Below are 13,651 nucleotides of genomic sequence, written 5' to 3'. Positions count from 1 at the left end.
CTACGAATGTCACCCTATGCTTTGCTTCATGATACTACAAGTTACTTTAACAAACGATCCGGCTTCAGGAACATCATCAACCCTGCACATATCCGAACCGCTTCGCCCGAGACTTTGTTCAAGACTTATTCTGGAATCGAGGTAGGAAGCCTCATAATTGGTATTTAAGGTAGTATATTCAGGATTTCTTCATGAAGAACGGAAAAAACCCACTAGCGAGGCTCACTCTAAATCCCGAAAAAGTGCAAAAGTCGCCGAAGCCTAGCTTTTTCAATCTGGTTAAAAACATGTGAAATGCAAGTTGTGAGACTGTAAAATTACTTTTTTGACTGTGCAATAAAATAAAGAATAGATTTTAAAAGCAAATTATTCGATTCTTTTGTTTTTAAAAAATATGGTTAAAGATCTTAGACCTCCATTATTGCATCGATTTTCGAAAATTCAATGTTTAATTTTTGAACTCAAAAAAATATTTTCCAGCGCATTATTTATTATATTTTATGGCGGCGGAGTTATTTATCGTTTCCTTTTTTAATAATCTTTATGGAACTTCGCGCAAATAAAGAACGACAGAAATGAAAGTTTTCTTTTGAAAGAGATTGAAATGGGGTTTTTGGCGAGTTTGTGCTGCGGCGGGAGTAAAAAGAGAGGCCATGGAACTTGTTTGGGCTTTTTGTGGGTAAGATGGTTAATTCTAGAGGAGGATTTGATCTTGTATTTGCAGAGCTTTTTCCATCTCTTCGGCTGGATCTACACGATTTGGGCGATCTGGAATAACATCCACTTTTACTTTGACCGCAAATCCATTATGCAGAGCGTCCATCATTCCCATTCTACCATGTTTCCTAAGATCACGCTTTGCTAGGTTCAAACTGAATATATCTTTCAAAGGCTATTGCACTTTATAATTAGACCGTTTGAACTTTTAAAAGTATGAATAGCTTCCACAGCAATAAGAAACTCGCGAAGTTTAATCTCACCCAGCCAATGATGGCTGCTTATTATGGCTCCCAGTAAGTCGAGAATTTATCGTGATGAGACCCTTATTTTCGGCCATAAATGAATTCTAGTATCGCTTTGACGCAAGTCAACAAAACTCTCAGCCATCCAAATTTCACCGTTGCCGATGATTTCTACTCGCAAACACGACCGGACTATTACGTCTTCAGCTGCAGATATAATGGCAAAAGCTGCCGGAACACTGGTGGCGATACATTTTGGAGGCCAATAGTTGGCATGCACGGAAACTGTGTCGAGTTCAATCCCAATACGGTTGAGCATCATCGTAATGAATACGATGCGAAGAGCTCTTATGGCTATCATCGAAGTTTGTCTCTTCTTATCGGTAGGAAACGGGCACGGTATCATCCTCATCATCAGCCACTCAGGGTACAACCGGTCGGACTGGACTGCTGGCTGGGAAGATGCTCTCGACGGAATGATCTTGTACTACAATCACGTGATGGATCCTGTACCGGACCCGAAGCAAGCTTTGTTTCTCTACGAAGGGTTGACTCCAATCATTTCCATTCAGCAGTTGAGGACGAAGTACATTGGCTCTCCTTACAGGTTACTTTATTTAACAGCTGTATATAATTCTTTGTAAAGAGAATGCCATTCGGAAAGAAATCTCACTCAGCAAAAGTATTTCAAAAATATCTATACCCAAGGAGCTTGCGCGATGGATAATCTTGTTCAAGAAAGAATTTCAGAAAATTAAAAGCCTAAATACAAGTCCATACAATTCCATATTCTTCCATAGATATCAACTCGACATGCAATTGTTTACCGCATTATTTCCCGCAAGATTATTCAAGAAATTGTTCTTTTCATGAACACTCACAATGCGTAGGTGGAGGTCAAAGATTTCTTTCTCTGCAGATTTTCTGCGCCGGAAAATTGACCTCTAGAAAAGCACCACTGATCCAGCGCTTCAAGGGTGCTCCAAACAAGTGCGAAATCGCCTGCGATTCTAGAGTTTACAAGCAAGACTCGATCATGTACGGAAAGCTTCGAAAGATCTCCGTTCCCTTCCCGAACGTCGCCGCTGTCGGAGTCATCATCAATCAAGCAGACATCAGCGAGATATTCACTTACGAAAAGCCAATGTACACTTTTTACGAGTTCTTGTCTGACTGTGGTGGAGCATTGGGCCTAATTCTTGGACTGTCCATTCATTCGATTATTTTAAGCTCGGCGATGATTTTCAGCAAGGGGTGTCAAAATTAATCGATAAAATTATTCTTCTATTAAAATTTTGAATCCCCATTTAGCGATATTTTCGAAGGACTGATTGGGATAAAAACGAAAATCATGATGCATGGAAAACACAAAAGTGGATACCGACATCAATCTATTCAAACACAAGATCCTTTGTCAGATTATAACGACAAATAAAAAAATGAAAGAAATTGATATATTTGAATAGCAGAACTATGATTTGATAGATTGGGAGAAAGATGGTTTGCTAGCCCTTTCGATGAAAACTTGAATCACTCTCTGAATCACCGCTGACAGCACTTTGAAAGGTGAAACAGTGCTCTTGACATTTTAACTGTTTTGCTAAGATTACCCGGTTTTATTTATGAATGATCCGCTACAGTAGGTCAGAGTGTGCACCCGCCGAGATTATGGGGCATTTCGGGCGTCCCGCGGAGCGCGTAGTGCAATAGCGCTTTGTCACTTTCACTCACTTATTCGCTGATTTTGGAGGGTTCTACTAATTGCCTGGTCTTCAAATTTTCACAGAGTCTAACTAAAGGCCTTTTCGAGGATATATATAAAAATTAGAGTTTTCGAAGAAATTTTCCGGGTTGTTTAGTAAGAGAAACTAATTTCCGAGCTGCGGTCCGCCCGTAATGCACTACCGCGCCGTCACCTGAGCTCGATCATCAGGAGATTTCAGAACGTTCAAATGTCCGCCAGGTTCCAAAATTTTTACAGATTCTGAGACAGGGTTCTCACTGTGTTTGTATAGAAAATTTGCAAATAATAACTCTTAATAACATGAGTTATTAAAAATAACATTTTTCAGAGAACAATCTTAAGGGTAATGGTACTGTATACCGTATACATCGGCGCGGGAAACTCTCTTCTTGCAACAAACAAAAAATGACAGCAATTGTCAACGAGGAACATTCTTAAAATCGCGTGTTTCCTTCAAATGACATTTCCTACTATATTTCTTGTTAAAATTTTATAAAAATTCGTCTGTCTAATAGAGAATCGTCTGTTCTACAAATCCTGTTTTTCAGACTTCTGTTTTAAGCTCTTACTAAATTTTTTAGCGAGTTTGAAGTCAGCGCTGTGAACTCATGGCGTGAGAAATAGGAAGCGGAAAGCCGCGAAAAAGAGCACAGTTCTTTTAAATTTGGATTTAAGGGTAATGGTATACATCGGCGCGGCGCTGCTCGCTCGATCCGCGCTCCGCCAGAACCTATTTCTCTCGAAGCCGTAAAATCTGAACGGACAAAGATTTTTTCAAAATTCAAAAATATTCTGAATTATCAAAGCCCCTTCTATTGACACAGCAAAAATGGTAATGATTGTCAAAGAGGAACTATCTGAAAATTGCCAGTTTCCTTCAAATGACATTTTCTTCGATATTTCTCATCCAAAATTTTTGAAAATTACACTGGCTTGTAGAGAATCGTCAGCTCTACAAATCCTGTTTTTCGGATTTTCGTTTTAAGTTTTCATTAATTTCACATCGCAATTTGTAAAGAGCGCTACTTCTTCTCGCGCCTATCCGCTCTCTATTTCTCACGCCACGACCTCTGCTGCTGACTTCAAGGTCGCATATTAAAATCCGAAGGGCTTAAAACAGAAATCTGAGAAACAGGATTTGTAGAGCTGACGATTCTCTACAAGATAGTCTAATTTTCAAAAATTTTGGATGAGAAATATCGAAGAAAATGTCATTTGAAGGAAACTGGCAATTTTCAGATAGTTCCTCTTTGACAATCATTACCATTTTTGCTGTGTCAATAGAAGGGGCTTTGATAATTCAGAATATTTTTGAATTTTGAAAAATCTTTGTCCGTTCAGATTTTACGGCTTCGAGAGAAATAGGTTCTGGCGGAGCGCGGATCGAGCGAGCAGCGCCGCGCCGATGTATACCATTACCCTTAAAATAAATGATGGGGGTCCTTAAACAGAAATCTGAAATGTTCCTCGTTGACAATTGCTATCATTTTTGGTTTTTTACAAGAAAAGAGTTTGTGGATTACAAATCTATTTGAATTTTGTAAAAATCTTTACCCGTTCAGATTTTATGCCGCCGTGAGAAATAGGTTCTGGCGGAGCGCGGATCGAGTGAGCAGCGCCGCGCCGGTGTATACCATTACCCTTTAAATGCTAAAAGGAATCGGGCTTCTCGCATCTTAGCAAGAACAAGACGCGAATATGGAAATAAATTCGCTCAAACAACTAGGAAAGTTTTCAAACTACACTCATATTTTATTTCTTGTTGTTTGGCATCGGTGAAATTGGTATGGTTTTGTTTATTTCAGTAAAGCTTTCGGATGCTGAGATCCATCTTCAGTACTAGAATAAAATGAAAGTAATACGAAAAGAAGTAAAAATTTAACCTTTGAGGGCTAGACTTTGAGAGAGAGATGATTTCAAAAAATATTTCGCGGGCCCGGAAATCGTCGAAAAACTTCTTGTCTAGTTTTGTAGAGCTCGTCGAGACGAGTCGAATGATATATCAGACTCCTGATAGTTTTAAGATTTTCCGTCAAAAAAATGATAAGAAGGTGTCTTATCAAAAATTTTCTGACTAGCGCCGTTTTTGTTCTAGGAAAGCTGAGATCATGCTTAACCCCGGAAAATAATCCTCATGATCTGTTCTATAACAGCAAAATTTCATTTTCAAAGGAAATGAGACTGAAAATGGGCCAGAAATTAGGAACGTGCAGCGACAACAAAATGCACTAATTTTTTGATTTTTCGCTGATAAGCACAGCAGGATATGTAAGGACGAGCTGAAATTTTTGCTGTAATAGAACAGATCATGAGGATCATTTTCCGGGGTCAAGCATCACCTCAGCTTTTCTAGAACAAAAACGGCGCCGGTCAGAAAATTTTTGATAAGACACCTTATTATTATTTTTTGACGAAAAATCTTAAAACTATCAGGAGTTTGATATATCATTCGACTCGTCTCGACGAGCTCTACAAAACTAGACAAGAAGTTTTTCGTCGATTTCCGGTCCCGCGAAATATTTTTGAAATCATCAGAGTAGTGCACTGAATTGAAAAATGAGAGATTTTAAGCGAAATAAATTCGGTCTAGAGAATGACTGAAAGAATAACTGTTTAACTAGAGATTTTTGAAAATGATTAATTTAATCGGGCTTCGGATTCTTAAATATCGTCTGAATTATCTTCCTAGCTCCGCAGAAATTTTTCTGTATCGATACCATAATATTCAGCTAAAAAATTATGATGGAGATGAGAAAGACTTTGTTAATGATCACCAATTGGTAAACAATTAAAAAATATTGTTGGAGATGTCGATTCCGTAACGCAACGCTAATCGACAAATATTTGCGACTAAATTTTCCGATTTTTCCAATTATTTTAAAAGTAAACCTAGTAGGGTGGTCGATTTGGCCCAAAGCAGGGCTCATAAACTCTGGACTTGTGAATGCCAGAGTACCCCATAATAGCTTTAAATAGAGATCTATCCTAGATCTTCTGAATTACAGAAGCTTTTCCGTCATCCCAAAAAAGCCACTTCCGCTGCCTTCAAAGTTGGCAGAGTTAGCTTACCAAAAATGTATCATATGCCACTATTGTAAAGGATTGAAATTTCAAATTATTTGGTTCACTTTCAAAATACACTAATTTTCTGCAGCTTTAGTCGTTATTTCCGGGAGATCGAGTAGAGATAGCCAAAAAGTGCATTAGGAGTTTTTGCTCCAAATTTTTGAGGAATCCAAAAATGCGGGTCAAAAAACCTGAGACTTGGCCAAAATCGACCACCCTAGCCTTAATAACGTTTTAGCCGTCAGTCTTGTTATACCGCGATTATCATTTCTGAGTGACCAGTTTTAATCTCTATTGTAATATAGTTCTGACATATTTTGCATTGTTAAATATCGGAACGACTCGAACTTTGGTCATTCAAGAATGATAATCCAATCTATAATTGGCTTCAAAAACTCAAGTTTGACCATAAATTCAGGTGTCGAAGATATCTGCTGAGAAAATATGTCCAGAATCTCTCTCTTTGAATTTGTCCCAAGAAAACCGGGTGCTCGTCGTTTTCTACGTTTTGGAGGTTTACGTCGATTGCTACGGTGCGTTGATTTCTACGGTCAAAAATGATTCACTTGGACCGTAGAAATCGACACACTATCTAGGGTGGGAATCAACCACCAATATCCAAGGTCGGGTTAGTAGGTTAGATAAATTGGCAAAAACTGTGCTTATTTCGGTCGGTAGGGACCGTCGGAATGGGTCTGTTGTCACTTTTTGCTTACAAAAAATTAAAAAAATTAAGTCTTACTTCATGCATATACTGTTAGATTTTAATTTTGAAATAAGGGTTTTTGAATGTTTTTCTATCAATCATACAGTGGCGTTCGCGGGTTCCTCCTTTTGGAGCGTCTTCCATTGCATCCCCTCTAGACTCTAGAGAGTCTAGACGGTTTCTGATACGGATGAGCCCGCAAACACCACTGTTAGTAAGTAAACAAGAAAAATAAAGCTGTAAATATAAGAGAGTAGGAGAAACTGCACTGCTCTCGATTTTTGTCGAAGCAAATGAATTTGCTACTGACTTCGATTGAAACTAATATCTCATATGGGAATTCCGAAGAAAAATAGAAATTCAATTACTTTTTCTTATTATCAAATTTTGAAATAACATGAAAAATGAAATCAAAACGGGGCACTCGGGGCACACGGGGCAAACGGGGCACACTGGGCGGGGCGGGGCTCGAGAACCCCGAAAATTCAACGGGGCGGGGCGGGACACAACAATCCGACGCACCGATGCCGACCCCAGCTGTTTCTACCTTTTGGGCAAAAATAAGCTTTTTATATCTTTACAATACAATACCCCCAATTTAAATAATTTTCTCATTCTCGAAATAATCTGTGGATTTAACCTAGGGATCATTGACTATGCCCACCATTTTGTCTATTGAAAAAATAGTAGAGATTGTAAGCATAAACCGACAATTGTCACGACCGAATTGACCGAAATTGCCAGATTTTGCCAATTTTTTCAGTACCTTGGTAACATTGTAGGTTGATTCCCACCCAAGACCGTGGGTTTATTTCCACGGTTTCTATGAATCATTTTTGACCGTAGAAATCGACGCACCTTGCCGAAAAGTAATTCCGTTTTCAAGTTCTTTTCTGGAAAAGCTTTTCGGCAAAGTGCCGCAAAGTAAATTATTATTTTGGAAAGCGTTTCGGCTAAATGCCGAAATGAAAAGCAATATTTAAGGAAAGGTTTTCGGCAGTTTGCCGAAAAGAAGAGCGTAATTCGTGAAAAGCTTTTCGGCAGACTTTTTCATTTAAATGACGACTTTGCGCTACCAATTTCGTTTAAACCAAACGGATCATATGAATTTTCCAGCTTTTCAAATTGTGAAGATAACAAATATATTGAAGAAATAATTTTAAAGTGTTATTCGGGTTCAACTGTTTCGTCATTTTTGCAGGGGCCCCTAACACTAACCTTTATTTAACAAAAACTAAAAACGTTTATTATTATTTTTAGCAATATAATTAATAGTCTAAGCGAAAGAATCTTTACGAAGAAATAAAAATAATGAAACCTAGAAATTTTTGAGAGGCATTTTTGAGAGCCTGGAAGGAAATAATTTCTACTTCCTTCTAGATTTTTGAGTTCTTTCGTCATTTTCTCCTTCATTAGGTGCCGAAAAGCTTTCTCGAAAAACAGATGAAATAAAGTAATTGTTTCCGGCAAATATGCCGGAAAAGCTTTTCCCTTAAGGGACCCGGGCGAGTTACGCGAAGGCCAACTTCACGCGCTCGCCATTGATCTTTCAGAAAAGCTTTTTGAAATTTCTTTTTGCTAAATATATCTTCATTCACTCAGCTTTCATCTCCAATTTTCAGATTTTTTATATCATACTTAATTCTTGAGCTAGAGTGAAAAAGAGAAGTTCAACTTCAAAAGGCATCAACTTCTGCAAACTTCATTTGATCGACATGAAACCAGCACCATTGAAAAGCCCATTAAATTCTGAACAGATCATACTTAATGCGCTAAGCTGGAACTCTACTAATTGCCCTGAACGCGCTGATAAACGAACGGACTGAGCGCTCTCAGCAAGGCAGGACACTCCGATCGGGCTATTTTGGGCTCCCGGGACATGATTCCGCTGCGCGCGCACTAAGTTTTCTTGTTTATCTGGTCTTAATCGCTAATAAGTACAGTTTCAGCTTAGCGCATTAAGTATGATCTGTTCAGAATTTAATGGGCTTTTCAATGGTGCTGGTTTCATGTCGATCAAATGAAGTTTGCAGGAGTTGATGCCTTTTGAAGTTGAAGTTCTCTTTTTCACTCTAGCTCAAGAATTAAGTATGATATAAAAATCTGAAAGTTGTAGATGAAAGCTGAGTGAATGAAAATATGTTTAGCAAAAAGAAATTTCAAAAAGCTTTTCTGAAAGATCAATGGCGAGCGCGTGAAGTTGGCCTTCGCGTTACTCGCCCGGGTCCCTTAACAACAAAAAATAATAATTTCCTTTTCGGCACATTGCCGAAAAGCTTTCCAAAAATGGGCTTGAAAATGGTAATACTTTTCGGCAGTGTGCCGTAAAGTTAATCAGATTTAACCCTTCGAAATGATTTCTATCTAGGCTGCGTGTGCCGAAAAGTAAATCCATACTTTGTCTTAAAACCGTAGAAAACGACGCGCATCCAACCCATAAAAATCCGAAAATGTCCAAAAATTTGTTATCCGAAAATTCCATAAAAACTGTAGTGCTTGATTTGAGTCAAAATTCATTCAAAAAGAAGCTTGAGACCGAAATTTGAAAGTTGACTTAAATTGAGTACTATACCTTGAGCCCACACGCAAAGAAAAATTCGGTGACCGCATAATTCTTTGAAAAAACCACCAATATGAAAAATGAAGCCCTTGAAATTCTATCCAAGAAAAGATAAAAAAAACTGGAACGCGTAATTGTAAAATCAAGAGAAAAACGCGAAAAACGAATTTCCATATATGGTAATGAAATTTGACCGCATGCCCCTAGGCTACCAAAAATTTTTCTGAAGGTAGATTTTTATGCGCTTATTACGATGAGCAAATAAAAACTGGAACGCGTTATTATAAATTTCTAGATATTCGGCTCTAAAGCCGAAAACTGGCCTCTTTGCGTGTGGACCCTAACTATACCCTTAAAGACCCCTGACGGGCTGGTTTTGCGGATTTTTAAATCGCTATAAAATCGATGTCCGTCATCATTACACTTTCATTCTTTACGCTCATTCTTTACGCTCATTCTGTACGCAGATTCTTTCCGTAGGAGCCTAGTCAGATCTTATTCAGGAATTTATTTGTTGCATCTAGCTGAGCCGCTAGAGAGCTTTGAAATTCTCGAAAAACCAGACCATGGGAGGAGGTCCTTAAGAGATAAATTTTCTCAAAAAATTGAAGTTATTTCTCTTAAGGCTCTATTTGTTTGAAATGTTTGTCGCAATTTCTTGTGGATTCGCGCCGCTACCCCGTTAATTTCTTCTTTTTAGTGAATGTCAATAAATATACTTACCCTCTCTTTCCCAACCCCAAACCGATTCGGTACACAAAGTAACAGCCAATCCGTATTCGGGATTAGCTCGTCTGTTTTTCTTCGAATATCATCTGATCGACAATAGTCTTGATTTCATTTGCTCGATTCATCTGCCGATTTATATTTTTGCCGTTGTTTCCTGAGTATTCGAATTCGAACTTGCTTGATACAAGGATTCCGCAACTGTCTGTCTTTCGAATTCTTTTTCTGCTTCAATGGAGAATTGTAAACGTTATCTAGATTTGCTTCGAGATATTATAATCAATTTTGGTATTCGAATACAAAGCTGCCGAAAAATTTATTAGATACTGAAAGAGATTTTATGATATAAAATTGATAAAAAAAATAGGATTTGGAAAACAAAATTTCGTTATTGGAATACCGAAAAGCTTTGCTATCTGAACCGACCGCTCCCGAGGGCTGTCATATCGGATGAACGTGAAATTGTCAACAAGGCCATCCAGGCTATTTCCGCGCTGGCGTCCCTGCCGAGCTGGCTGTAGCGCTACGTCACGCGCGGCTCATTCAATTTTTGGTTAAGATTTTTGAATACTTTTTTTGAAATTAATATTTACAAACACTCATCTTTCTGCTCCAGCTTTCATCTGCCAAACAAAAAAGGTCCAAATTGTGCGAGTAAACTGTATCTCTATCATAAATACTTAAGTTGTCATTTCGAAAAAAAGAAGTCCAATTGCAAAAGGATTTAGCGCCCTCATTTTCAAAGATATGAAGCTTAAAATACATTCAGCAAAAAGCCTACAAAAAGTCTACAAAAGCTGGCTTATGAGGTAGTATTAAAATCATTGACGGGTATAGAAAGAATCATTAATCCGGAGAAATAAGCGCTCGCTTTGCGGAAAACACGCGCAAACAAGCCAAAAAATGCTTCGCGCAGCGCGAATGCCCGCTGTGGAACCGACTGACTCTGGAAAAAGTCCCTTGATCCTGACAGGTTATTGTTGTCATGACCACCCATATGCTAACTTTTGTAGAGAATTGTCTTGGCTTTCTGTTTTATGTATTTAAAGCTTCATATCTTTAAAAATGAGAGCGCTCAATCCTTTTGAAGTTGAATTTCTCTTTTTCGTAATAACAACTAAAGTATTTAGGGTAGAGATAAACTGAAAGCTGGAGCAGAAAGATGAGTGTTTGTAGATATTGTTTTCAAAAAGAGTTCTCGAAAATCTCAACTAAAAATTATACTAGGCGCGCGTGAAGTAGCGCCAGAGCCAGCTCGGAAATGGAGAATATTCCCGTCGAACCATAAATTTTTATGTCGTTTGTATCTCGTATGCAAACCTAGAGCGTAAATCATCTTCGTTTTCCAAAGTAAAATTCTTTGCTTTTTTATCTTTGCACGCTCGATTTCGTTTTTAAGTCGATAAATGTACAGGTCATCTTTCCTTTGTTTTTCTCTCCGAATTATATCTTCTTGTTGTTCCTCTATTTCGTTCACTAATAAAATTAGTAAAAAGGGAGTTATCTTTCGAGAAACCCAAACACGTATGCCATCGGCCCCACAAACAGAGTATTTCAACCTTTTCCTCGGGAAATCAAAACTTTCCATATATGGATATAAAATCGAAATTAGCTGTTAGCCAATCAATTGCATCGAATGTCTTATTGACGGCGCTTCTCGGGTTACGAGTCTGAAATACTTTGTAAAAAGTCTAATACCCAAATTAAAGGTTCTGGGACTGGCCAACGCTGCCTGCGTACAAAAACTACATGTCCAAGGCTAAGTGACCGTTTATTGTGCGTGAGTTGCACTCTAGCGTGTGCATCTCACTGTGCGTGTTTGGTTGAGAACAGTTCGAGTTTAATAGGGTGATAATTGATAGATGGCGCAGTGTAGAAAGTAATCAATCAACCGGTTTCACCTGTGAAACCGGTGGTACAAAAACCGCGTCGCATTCATGTGTATTCACCCATGACTACGTATGAGACATGAAACGTAAGGTTTCCCGAAGACTTATACAAAAACCTAGCCAAAATTTAAGAAATTTTTGATGGCTTGAATCATAACCTCGAAGAATTAGCCCTCTTAACGATAGCAAGGTTGGCATATTATTAAAACTACCTGTTGCTAAAAGTTTCGTTATTCCGTGAAGGATGAAAAGAAGTGAGCAGCAAAAACTTAAAGCTAATAAACTGTATGTCCAAGTTCGTCCAGGTTCCTAAAAACATCAAATGTTAACTACAAAGAAAACGGAAAAGCCGAATATAAAGGTTTTTGTAGACAATTTTAAGGCCACGAAATTGACGTCAAAGCTCTCGGCATCACTTATTTGATCCTTGAGTTTATTAAACCGCAGACCACTTTTTAACCCTGATTGAATTCACGGATATTTATCGAGAAATCTTTGTATATAGCTATAATTTTGTAAAATAAGTTTTCTTTAACTCGTCGAGACGAGTTGAATAATGGGTCTTATTCTTGATAGTTCAAGAAGTTCATCTCCTTATTAGTGAGTTACGCCTATTTTAGCCGACTCAGACTTTTCCTTTTTGATTTAAGAGCAAGTTTTTGTAGCACATTAATTTTTTTAAATAATCACTAGCAAGAAAAATGTCCGAATTTTCCAAAAAGTAAAAAATTTTAACGTTTCGCTAAGTTATTCGTAGAGAAATTGTGGATTGGTACCGGCACCGTCCGCCCCGGAATTGCCCGTCAAAGTCCTCGTGGCGCTTAAAAACGCCACACATGCCAAAAGGGTTAAAGTTTGATGAATTACTTTGCTAAAATTAAAATTGTTGGTAAATTTGGCTAAAAATATCTGTTTGGTGGAAATTGAGTTTTCCAATTTTTAACAAATTGCTCGACACGTCCTTTAAATTCAGATTACCTTAAAAAAGGATCAAGCAAATCGAAAGGGGAATATACAACATCTTTAATAAATAAATTTCCCAATTTTGAAGCAATTAAAAGTCAAAGCAAAATCTGATCTCGCTTTTCCTGGCGAATTGTTAGAAACCGATTGATATATTATAGACTATATTTTATAGTATATTAATTTCGAGTTTTATATAATGCGTAAGATCAATTTTTTGGAAAGTTTGATCAAACTTACATGCAAATTTCTTATTATGATAAATTACCTTCATATAAATTGAGCCAGAAGCAATAAGAATGCATAAAACCAAATAGACGATTGATCCGACAGAATGACAAAGAATTAAACCATAGATTTTCAACATCCTTTCGCTCTTATGATTTTGGAGCAGCAACAACAGACTTTGAATATCAAATAACAAAATGGCCTTAAAATAAATTGAATTGTGAAGCCAAGAAACAAAAATTATGATAGATATAAGGGGAAAAAATCGCATGTTTCAAAGGGTCTCAAAGTCTTACAGATGCATGTGTATATCCCGCAACCCTAGATCTTGTGTCAACGGTGCGCGAGAGCCTCGTTTACTTTCTTTATTTCTGGACCAAGGTGCATGATTTACACACGCCACCGTACTATTTTCTTTACTTTTGCAATCTTCTTCTAGACTACATTTGACATCGAAAAGATTTTCAGAATTTTGCCTCAGTCGCAAATAAGGTCAATAATTTACCTGCGCATAAGCGCGGCCAGTAAAGGTCCCCGTAAAGTAGTATTCTATGTGTTTTGATCTGTAATATGTGAAAAAGGTCCAAGCCTTAATGCTTGTAGCAAAAGGGGGCAGTTTTTTTCTCGGATATCGAGCTCTTTTTAATTGATTGAGCTTAAAATTGTCCGTGCGATTTTTTGTCATTGAAGATGTGAATCCCCTCTTCTAGAATTTCTCTTACCAGAGACATAAATTCGGAATGACGATGGGAAAAAGACAGTGAGGACAAGCAAAAATGTGAATAATTGGTGTTCTAAATATCCAGC

The 13,651-nt window shown here is 37.7% G+C and overlaps 1 protein-coding gene and 1 long non-coding RNA gene across 2 annotated transcripts; one reads left to right on the top strand and one right to left on the bottom strand.

Annotated features, from left to right (window-relative positions):
• Window positions 1-333, top strand: LOC145705327 (uncharacterized). Its single transcript, XR_014134579.1, has 2 exons — window positions 1-141; window positions 183-333. It is a non-coding gene; the product is annotated as an uncharacterized LOC145705327 (long non-coding RNA).
• A 10,170-nt stretch (window positions 334-10,503) lies between these two features.
• Window positions 10,504-13,651, bottom strand: LOC145701329 (uncharacterized). The gene is made up of 5 exons (XM_081778550.1): window positions 13,567-13,651; window positions 12,885-13,046; window positions 11,866-11,962; window positions 11,085-11,240; window positions 10,504-10,517 (listed from the first exon to the last, which is right to left on the bottom strand). The coding sequence occupies exons 1-5, from the start codon at window positions 13,573-13,575 to the stop codon at window positions 10,504-10,506; spliced, it is 438 nt and encodes a 145-aa protein (XP_081634676.1). The 5' UTR covers window positions 13,576-13,651.

Source organism: Oikopleura dioica, chromosome PAR (assembly GCF_907165135.1).
Source record: "Oikopleura dioica chromosome PAR, OKI2018_I68_1.0, whole genome shotgun sequence".
Taxonomy (NCBI): Eukaryota; Metazoa; Chordata; class Appendicularia; order Copelata; family Oikopleuridae; genus Oikopleura; species Oikopleura dioica.
This window is presented reverse-complemented; position numbering and strand designations above follow the sequence as displayed.

What these genes read in the sequence shown, in the direction of transcription:
- LOC145701329 (XM_081778550.1), bottom strand. An exon ending in CTGGCTCAATTTATATGAAG is followed by an intron (nt 11,963 to 12,884) that starts GTAATTTATCAT and finishes TGATGTTTTTAG; the next exon opens with GAACCTGGACGAACTTGGAC. An exon ending in AACGAAACTTTTAGCAACAG is followed by an intron (nt 11,241 to 11,865) that starts GTAGTTTTAATA and finishes TAATTTTATTAG; the next exon opens with TGAACGAAATAGAGGAACAA.